Raw genomic sequence first — 10,246 nt, 5'->3', positions numbered from 1 at the left:
GCCAACCTGGGTAATATCGTGGGTGATTTGGTCATTTATTTCGGCAGTGGGGATAAATCAGGTAGTGACAGGTATTACTTAATGCCCAGCTTAGAAATATATATATAGGTGGGCGGTACAAAAATGTTAACAAAAGTGGGCGCCGCCCACAAAAAGGTTGACATGTACTGTTTCAGGAGAAAAATAGGCATGTCAATAAAATGAGTTTCAGTGCCGAGTTGAAGAACAAAGTAAAAAGAAAAATGAAGTGGGCCAAGATCAATATTCATTTATATAACATGGATATACAGTTAACTTGCCCTGAGACCTTGTGAGTGAGCACAGAATTAAAAGAATTATATCTCTGTATAAACATAATATACAAATCAAACTACAGTCGAACCTGTTCTAACAACCACCTGTCCAAGAAAATCAACAGTATAAAAGACCTCTTTCCACTTTCCCTGCAGCGATTTTTCTATATAGTTGAACCTGCTCTAATGGCCACCTGTCCATGACAATTACTTCTCCAAGACAATCACCGGACAAATGACCAATTACCACTTTAAAACATGTGATTTTTCTACATTAGAATATAACAACTGTCCAAGATATCCACATGTCTAACAGAAACACTTTTCTCCTCAACAATGGGTGGCCATCTTGGACAATTTCGAATGTATCAGGTTGACATGTCCAAAAAGATCATCACTCTCCTCGACAATTGACAATCGACTTGGACAGGTTCATTTGTATAAATACCTTCTGTTACAGGGTACAGATAAGGACTGACATCTCATGTATTTAGTGTTTAGTACAGGAACTTCTCATCAAGACACTACTGGCAACCTGACATGCTACACACATTTTGATGTTTGATGAACTATGAACACACACTTGGCACACTATACACATTATGATGTCTTAACTATGAACACACGCTGTGACACACTACACATATTATGATATGAACACACAGTGACACACTACTCACTACTCATATTATGGTGTCTCAACTATGAACACACACTTGACACACTACACACATTATGATGTCTTAACTATGAACACACGCTGTGACAAACAACACACATTTTGATGTTTGATGAACCATGAACACTCAGGCAGAAGCAACACAGACAAAATGACATCTAGAATAAGAAAATACAACAGAGGCTGCCTGTCCCCATGGAACGGCTGCGAACTCTTGAGTTATTGCATAAATCTCAAACGCCATGAAAGACCAGATAAAACAGCTGGAAGGAGGAAAAGTACAACAGCAAAGTCATCATTTACATTACGTCGCTGTTGCAAGCAATCCACTTTAGTCCAAATTTTGAGAATTTTCTATTTTAACACCCTCCCACAGCTCTATCAAAGATGCACCTTTCAATTTCACCAAAATGTAGTTAATTGCTATGGCCAAGGCTTACAGTTTTTTTATTTCAGGATTCCTGACAGGAACAACAGAACAAAAACTACTCTTTTTTTTTTTTGTCCCTGCTACAAAAAGTACCCAAACGGGCTTAAGTGGATTGCCCACGACACAAACGATATGTTTTCCATAAAGTGTTAGGAAACAGATCAGGAAAATGTAAAGAATTGGTCCATCTTCAGTCTGTGCCACCCTAACCCACCTGCTATCACATTCTCTGTACACTCTCGAAGCTACTCTACCCGTGATTTATTGTAAATGTTTTACAGTCCTACCAGCACACTTTAGATCATTTCGATGGCAGGCTTCTTTGAGTCTTCCTGTCAAGGCCAAACACTGGTTGCATTTCCACTTCTAAACAATCAGATTTCAGATTTTTTTTAAAGCACACATGCTCCTTAAATTCATTAAAAAGATCATATTACTAATTAATCATGAATGCACGGTACCCATTGCAATCATGGTACTAAATGCAGATCAACAAAAAATTCAAAAGTTTATATTCTTTATCAGGTAAAAAGTATTGTTCCAAAATGTTTACAAAATATAAATCACAAATTTTGTCTTTCTCAAAATGACATAAATGGCAATGATACATGACAGAAAAAAACAAACAACTGTTTAAATAGTTATAAAAAAGCATTTTTTAGACCTCTCAGCCCCGAGTTATCAGCATAAAGCTCAAACAAAAGAAAAAGCTGAAACAAAATAAACTGCAGCCGTAAAATGAACACAAAAGGTTTATAATTCGTACAAAAATAATACACTGTACCCGCTTTGCAAATTACAAATGGCAGTCTGTATGGCACGATATCATCAGCAAGCTGTTCAACTGTTCTGACCCCAAAAAACAAAACTTTTCAGGAGAGAGAAAAAAAACTGTTTCATTCGTTTGAACAATTATACCTGCATCGTGCATCTTTTCTTGCTTTTTCTCAACGTTCAAAGTTTGATTCCACAAAATATTTTTTTGCATATGCAGTCTATATTACAAATTAAGAAAAGGCAATTTAAAGAAAAGAAAAAACAAAAATCCACATTTTGGGCTCAGTAAGTCTAAACGGCTTACCAACAATATACAAAAAAAAGTTACCCAGGTAGACTACATGCCTAACACATACCATCCTTGCAGGAGGGGAAAAAAAGTGCAAATATATATGTAAAACATCATGATTGAGGGGACTTTCCTCTTCCTCTCAGCCATTTCCAGTCTATAGAAGTCACAACCAAGTAATTCTCAAAATTAAACAGTCACAATTGTAACTAAGAGACCCCTCCATCACATCAAATTTGGTTTAAGTTTTTCAGCTAACTTTGAAATGTCTACGACACCCTACTAAACACAAATAGAACAATTAAAAAGCAGGATACTGAGCCCCACAGGTAAAGAAAGAAGATGGAAAAAGAAAATAAGAAATAATGTACCAACAATACAGGAGAGAAAAAATCCATCATCTTACAAGAATATTTGAGAACAGATGTTCACAAGTGTCATTTTATCATCTCAGTATTGAAATCCTCAACATGGGAGAGCCTGACTCCTGACATACTCAGTTGGAGAACAAAAATTACAGGGGGCAGCAAATTATATGAGATTTCATGAATTAGAAAAGCTGAAACCATGAGAGAAGCCCCTAAGCTGCACATATCCACAAGTGGAAATGAAGTTTTTAAATACTAAAAATGTGACAAACTCTTCTCTTTCAGAATAAGTCTCATCGGCAATAGAAGAAACCACTAGTCATCTTAATCTTTATTTCTTCTCTTTCGCTTCAACAGAAAATTTAGCGATATGAAAATAGACTTTCATACTCCTGCTCAGACCCTACAAAAAATATTCAATGCGTTTTTTCGTACCGGTTGGCAGCTATAGAGAGTTAATCACATTCACAACCACACCAACCTCTGTATCTCTCCAGTAGAAATTGTATGAGGCTGAGGACACATTACAGGACAATTCTACAGCTGAAGTTGGTCTCCGAGTGTAAAGAAAAGATTTATCTTGTTGTTCAGAGACTGGCAAATCAGTTTAGTGCTTTCAAACTCCCCCTCCCCGCCCCCTCCTTCTCCACACACACTGACACACACACACACACAAACACACACACACACATACATTCATATACACATACTCTCTCACACATCCTCTCTTCCACACAAATATACACATACAATAAGAAAACAACTAAGCCAATTCTATCCTACGACAGCCGTGTCATAATTCATCCTCTTCTTCCTCCTCCACCTCAGCACCTGGTTCTCTTTCAGCTCTGACTGTTTCACCGCTGCCGACATCTTTGTCTGCCTCCTCATCTTCCTCTCTTGCTGCTTTCTTTGCTGGCGCTTTTTCTTTCTCCTTTGAGGCAAAGCTGAGGGACTCTTTATCAAATTTCAGCAGCATCAGGCCCAGCTCACCATCAAAACGATTCTTTGTGATCTAACGAAGAAAAAATACAAATAGCATTACAAAGTGCCAGTTCTATTGTTTATAATCATTCAGATCTTAACACTCACAACTGAGTGAGCTGTTGGCTCAGTCAGTATCATGCTTAACTATAGACCAGACGGCAATGGTTCAAATCCCCAACAGGGAATTCTGAACTTTGGGGTTGTTTTAAGGAGTTTTTTAAAAGGCTCTCCACCATTTGGTTAGATACTATTGGAGATGGATATTTAATCTGGAGGTTCCGCCTCTTAAATAAACATACAGCATTGATAGGGTTGTTAAACATATAATTTTGAAAGTTTTGAAGACGCCAAATTGGAATTCAAATGGAAAATGTTCAGATCTTTCATACCCGTTACTGACTTTATAGTGAAGTGTAGGAAAGCCTTTTATGATGTAGGGTACCAGCATGACTTGTATCAAAAGTGCCAGCCAAAAAGTTAACAATAGTTTATTCAGGAGAGGATGAAATTACCATAAGGGGGGAATGAAGGAACAGCAGAGAATTATCAGAATCATGTGAAAATCAAGTCAAGAAAGATCAGGATTTCGCAGTAAAGGCACCAAGTGAATAACATTTAAAAATTACGAGAACAGCAATATGATGAGGTATCACTGTAGTGTGTTGTATGGTACTGTAACATATTGGAAAGTACTGTAGTGTGTTGTATGACTGTAGTGTGTTGTATGTTACTGTGGTGTGTTGTATGGTACTGTAGTGGTTTGAATCATATGATACTGTAACGTGTTGTATAGTACTGTGGTGTGTTGTACGGTACTGTAGCGTTTTGTATGGTATTGCAACATGTTGTATGGTATTGTAACGTGTTGTATAGTACTGTAGTGTGTTGTATGGTACTACTGTAGTGTTTTGCATGGTACTGTAATGTGTTGTAAGGTACTGTAACGTGTTGTATGGTACTGTAACGTGTTGTATGGTACTGTAACGTGTTGTATTGTACTGTAGTATGTTGTATGGTACTGTAACGTGTTGTATGGTACTGTAGTGTGTTGTATGGAACTGTAGTGTGTTGTATGGAACTGTAGTGTGTTGTATGGTACTAACTGTAACTTGTGTGGTACTGTAAAACAAACTTGTTGTATGGTACTGCAGAGTGTCGTATGGTACTGTAAAGTATTGTATGGCACTGTTGTGTGTTGTATGGTACTGCAGTGTGTTGTATAGTACTGCAGTGTGTTGTATGGTACTGTAACTTGCGGTATGGTACTGTAACTTGTTGTATGGTACCATAACTTGTTGTATGGTACTGTACTGTGTTGTACGGTACTGTAACTTGTTGTATGGTACTCTAATGTGTTATATGGTACTAACTGTAACTTGTATGGTACTGTAAAACAAACTTGTTGTATGGCACTGTAACTTGTTGTATGGTACTCTAATGTGTTGTATGGCACTGTTGCGTGTTGTATGGTACTGCAGTGTGTCGTATGGTACTGTAGTGTGTTGTATGGTGACATACTTGCAAGTATTTGCGACCCCGCACAGAGGTCAGACGTTTGTCCTGTAGGATCAGCACATTGTCTGCCTCCTGAGTGGCTTTGGCCGACCCAAACACGGACGCCGTGGTCAGATCTTCGCTCTCTTTCTCCTGAAAACAAAAGAGCAATCATCACTTAAGGATGCTATTGAAAGTCGTAGAGCAATTTTCAAACTGATTTGACTAAACATAAATGTAGATTACATCAACCTGATGAGTGAAAAAATAGGAATGCTAAACAAAGGTAGACATACTCACATCCCTAACAGACAGTGTCTTGAAAACAATTTCTGCGGCATTTTTCCACAGGATTCTTACCTCAATAGAGCGTTGACAAATCTCTTCCTGGGAGAGACAGCCACTATAACAGGAACTTTTCTTGTAAACTCCAATTGGCACGAACCCCACAGCCAGCAGGATATGGTAACCGACCATTGCACTCCTTAAATGATTCCAGGAACAAATTATGTATGGGCCTGCCTTCACAGGAAAAGCACCAGAATTCCCCCGACCCCCTCCCCCCCTCCTCAAATATCCAACAATCAACCAAACAAACAATACTCACAAATCACAAGATCAAAGATTGGAGCGAACTGACGAGCAAAAGAAATCACTAATTGGGAACCCAAAACTATAACCATATATGATATGAGTGCTTTAACAGTAAGAGTACATTAAGCTTAAAGCAGGTAAGTGACAAATGCCAGACTACAAGGTCGTACTTTAGTAGCTTTACAATCTCTTTGCCCTCCTTGTCAACTATTAACACACCTGAGCCTATTCCCGTGTATTTACAGGACGCACCGCTGGGCCAGTGGCCGAATCCCCTGTATTTACGGGATGTGCTTTATCGATCGATATCTCCTACGTTTTTCGGCTACAAGCTACGGGAAGCGGCAAGCCAACAGTTGACCCACTTGTTTCATTTCGTTAAAAATTTGGTGAAGTCATGTACGATACTTTTTTTTAGCTGTAACGGAATAAGTCAGTCACCCCTACATTGCGATAGATGATCTTTATTAGAAATTGGGCGGAAAAAAAAAGTTCCGTAACCCCAAGACAATGCCATTTCAAAATGTTGATAAAATAAAAATTATTCTGACAAATCAGATGTAGTTTTCTTTGTATGTGAGAGCATTTCTTTCTTTCTTCTGTTGCAATAAAAAAAATTATGAAAGATTTCACGGTCTTTTGTGGTTAACAATTCAATATACCCCAAAACTGTCAGGCTACAATGGTTGTTTGGTGAAAAATAGCTCAGGTTCAAGAGAGTTAAATCGATCTTATTATCATCATCTCACCTTACGAGGATGTATGACTAGAGTGACGTGGCAGTTCATGTTGGTGGCAAACTTCCTGAACGCTGCAACAATGGAGTCCTGCCTCATGAAGCGGTCGGTCCACTCGGAACCACCGGCGCCCATCATGAACTGCAGGTTGTCCACCACTACATGGGCGATGTCGTGAACGTACACAGCGTGTGACATGGCCTGTAAATACAGAAACACAGCCCTTACTCATCTATTATCTATTTGTGGTGGCCGAATTTTGCTATTCAAAAGGCTTTTTAATGGCTGCATCGATAGACAAGCGGTTTTTGCCTAAAGATTCTTAAAAATATTCTCCAGATCATGATGCCCTTCATTTTTTCAGTTTTGAGACAGTTTTGCTGCTAAAAACTAAATTTCTGCATTTCGCCGATCGCTTTTGTAGGCAGACGCTTCTGTCTCTGTAATTTAAGAAAATCCGGTGCGGAAGGGATATTTTGCGTGGCGCATTTTGTTTTGAGAGTATAGATCTAGATCTAGACCTATTTTTTGCTTCTCTCAAGATTTATTGTTCCATTCCTGTAGAGCATAAATAGAGTAGGCCAATGACTTTCAGTTGATGTTAATGCACTGATCATTCCTTTCATATATATATATATATATATATATATATATATATATATATATATATATATATATATATATATATATATATATATATATACACACACACATAGCTTATGACATAGCATATAGGTAGAGAAACACAACCCTTACTCATATATAAAATATATATATATATACATAGCTTATATGACATGTCCTGTGGACACAGAAACACAACCCTTACTCATATATACACTCAGCATGTGACATGGCCTGTAGATACAGAAACACAACCCTCATTCATATATATAGTATTTATATACATACAGTGACATGGCCTGTGAACACAGAAACACAATCCTTACTCATATATACACTCAGCATGTGACATGGCCTGTAGATACAGAAACACAACCCTCATTCATATATATAGTATTTATATACATACAGTGACATGGCCTGTGAACACAGAAATACACACATGGGCAATACCGAGAACGTACACAAAGTGATACATGGCTTGTAGACACAGAAACACGGACTCAAACCATGTACTCCTTCAGCATGAGACATGGCATGATGATATAGACATACAACCTCAACTCATGTATGTAAACAACATGGGATATGGTATGTAGACAGAGAAATGCAGCCTCATCTTACCATGGGTACACAGTTGAGTTTCCCTGGGACAAACTCAAATAATTTTCTCTTACAAATGATTCCCAGACATAAAACTAATAATAATAATAATAATTGATAATAATGATGATGATGATAATAATAATATAATAATAATAATAATAATAATAATAATAATATTAATAATAATAATGATAATAATACCTATTAATAATAATAACATTATAATATTATTAATAATAATGAGAGTATTAACAATAATAACAATTGCATTTCTATAGTGCATCACGCTCTACAACATGCTTTATAACTACAGCCTAAGGTCACAACCTGTCCTAGTTGAATTGATATGGTATTTTGAAACAATTTCTTTTAACATTAACAGAAAATCAATTAAAAAACTGTACTAAAAGTGTTTGTCATGTTGAAGCTTTTAATATATTTTTCAGCATTTTTTTCAATTAATCCTGATTCTTGCAGCTTCAATAATGCTTTTACATTAAAAGTAACATACTTCCAGATTCTATTTTTTTTCTTTCTTTTCCTTGAAATGACAAATTCAAAGACATAATATATCATGACAGACTCTGACACATCTGCATATTGTTGAAGATAGATGGTAGATAACACTAGAAAAGCCAGCATGTTGTACACTAAATAAATGCAAAAGTCCGATTAGCTGGCTGGAGAGGCAAAAGTGGGAGGGAATTTGACACTCGACCCACTGACCGTCCTAACCGCTGTAAGAGAAAGTTTGAGAAAGAATAGGGCGGATGGCGGTTCCCACACTCTAGGTAGATTGAAGGATAAAGGGATCTGTTGTTTCTTGGAACATAAAACAATGTTTAACACTATTAACCTTTTGTCTGCCTGCGCCTACAACAGGAGTTAGCCAAACCTGTTTCTCTCCGGAAGGTGATCCTTTCCTCAGCTTTGGAGCCCCGATGTGTTGGAATCTCACACGTTACACACAAATAAACCGAGGCTCTAACTAGCCTTTTCTCTACCTATACTCTCAACAGGCCTCCTCTGCCTTGATACAGCTCTCCCCTCTAAAGTCTAACCTGTAGTAATCCAGACTGCTTTTATACACTTGCACCAACTAAACTGAGACTCACACTTTACTCACTCTCACACTTTCAGCCAAACAAAACAATAGGCTAGGCCTAACCCCCTGCCACTGACCAACACGCCAGATTGCAAAGTAAACAAAAAAATAGACCACAGGATCTAAAGAGGAGAGGGGAAACACAGCCTTCTGTGCGGACCAGTCCGACGAATCTCCAACCAGATTATGATGGAGACTATACGCAGACAGACTCTGGGAAGGATCCTGAAGAGGGGGGGGAGAGCAGAGATGGACATGTTCTGACTGCAGTGACCCCAACACAGAGGACAACTAAGACAAGTAAGTAAAAGTCCAATTCTTGCAAACCTATTTTAAGCAGATCTTAAAACTGATGAACACAACGCAAAATATCTTGACACAAAATTTTTTAAAAACATGACAAAAGCAGGAGATAATTTCCTAGTCTGATAGTGAGAGACGTACATCGATGACTTTCTTGATGCTCTCCTGTCCATGGAAGGTCATGAAGTACATGGGCAAGAGCTGGAACTGGTCAGCGTACTGGTCAAACAGGTCCAGTCTCTTCGACAGGTTTCTCCTGCCAACAAATGCACAAAGGGGCATAAAGTCGCTGTCGCAAACAATCCACTTGAGTCTAAATTTTGAGAACTATTCATTTTTACACCCTCCCAAAGCTCTATCAAAGATACACTTTGTAGCATTTCCAAAATGCAGTTTAATGCAATGGTCAAAGATTACAGTATTTTGCTTTTCATGATTCCTGATTGGAAAAACGCAACAAAAATCTAGTTCTTTGTCCCTGGAGTAAAAAATGCCGAAATGGACTTAAGTGGATTGCTTGCAACACAGGCGATAAGCACATTTCTTTGTACCAAATCTTATGAAACTGTAAACATTTCTGCGCTCTCATCAACACAATATACCTCATGGGCAACCCTCAGTATCTGAAAGCTAGAACTTCAGAAAATCTTTGCCTTATCTGAACATTCCAGTACCTGAATTTGATACTTTTTCTCCCTAAAATCTTTGCTAGATTATTTACAGACATGAAGAATGATAAAAGACTTTTCAGTACGAGAAATGAACAATAAGAGCGCACTTACGACATGTGAAAAGTCCAACAACATGGGAGAAGGAAGGGCCAAGTACAAGCCTGGAAATGGGTGGAAGCACTTGAGGGTTTTTAAAAATCAAAACTGTAACATTATCCAAATGTTGCCACAAACAGAAGTGGTAAAGACGGGATACCACTATGTTAATATATAGGGGAATATTGGGGGG

General features: G+C 37.9%; 1 protein-coding gene across 1 annotated transcript in view; it reads right to left on the bottom strand.

Annotated features, from left to right (window-relative positions):
* Nucleotides 1-3,521: 3,521 nt before the first annotated feature.
* Nucleotides 3,522-10,246, bottom strand: part of LOC101850512 (twinkle protein, mitochondrial) — a gene marked incomplete in the record, with an annotated part of 18,617 nt that continues 11,892 nt past the window's right edge. Inside the window, 4 exon segments of the mRNA XM_013088191.2 lie at nt 3,522-3,851; nt 5,342-5,470; nt 6,661-6,849; nt 9,428-9,542. Coding sequence (XP_012943645.2) covers nt 3,630-3,851; nt 5,342-5,470; nt 6,661-6,849; nt 9,428-9,542 — 655 coding nt within the window.

Source organism: Aplysia californica, unplaced genomic scaffold (assembly GCF_000002075.1).
Source record: "Aplysia californica isolate F4 #8 unplaced genomic scaffold, AplCal3.0 scaffold00700, whole genome shotgun sequence".
Taxonomy (NCBI): domain Eukaryota; kingdom Metazoa; phylum Mollusca; class Gastropoda; order Aplysiida; family Aplysiidae; genus Aplysia; species Aplysia californica.
The sequence above is the reverse complement of the archived record's forward strand: the minus strand, read 5'-3'. Positions and strand labels throughout refer to the sequence as shown.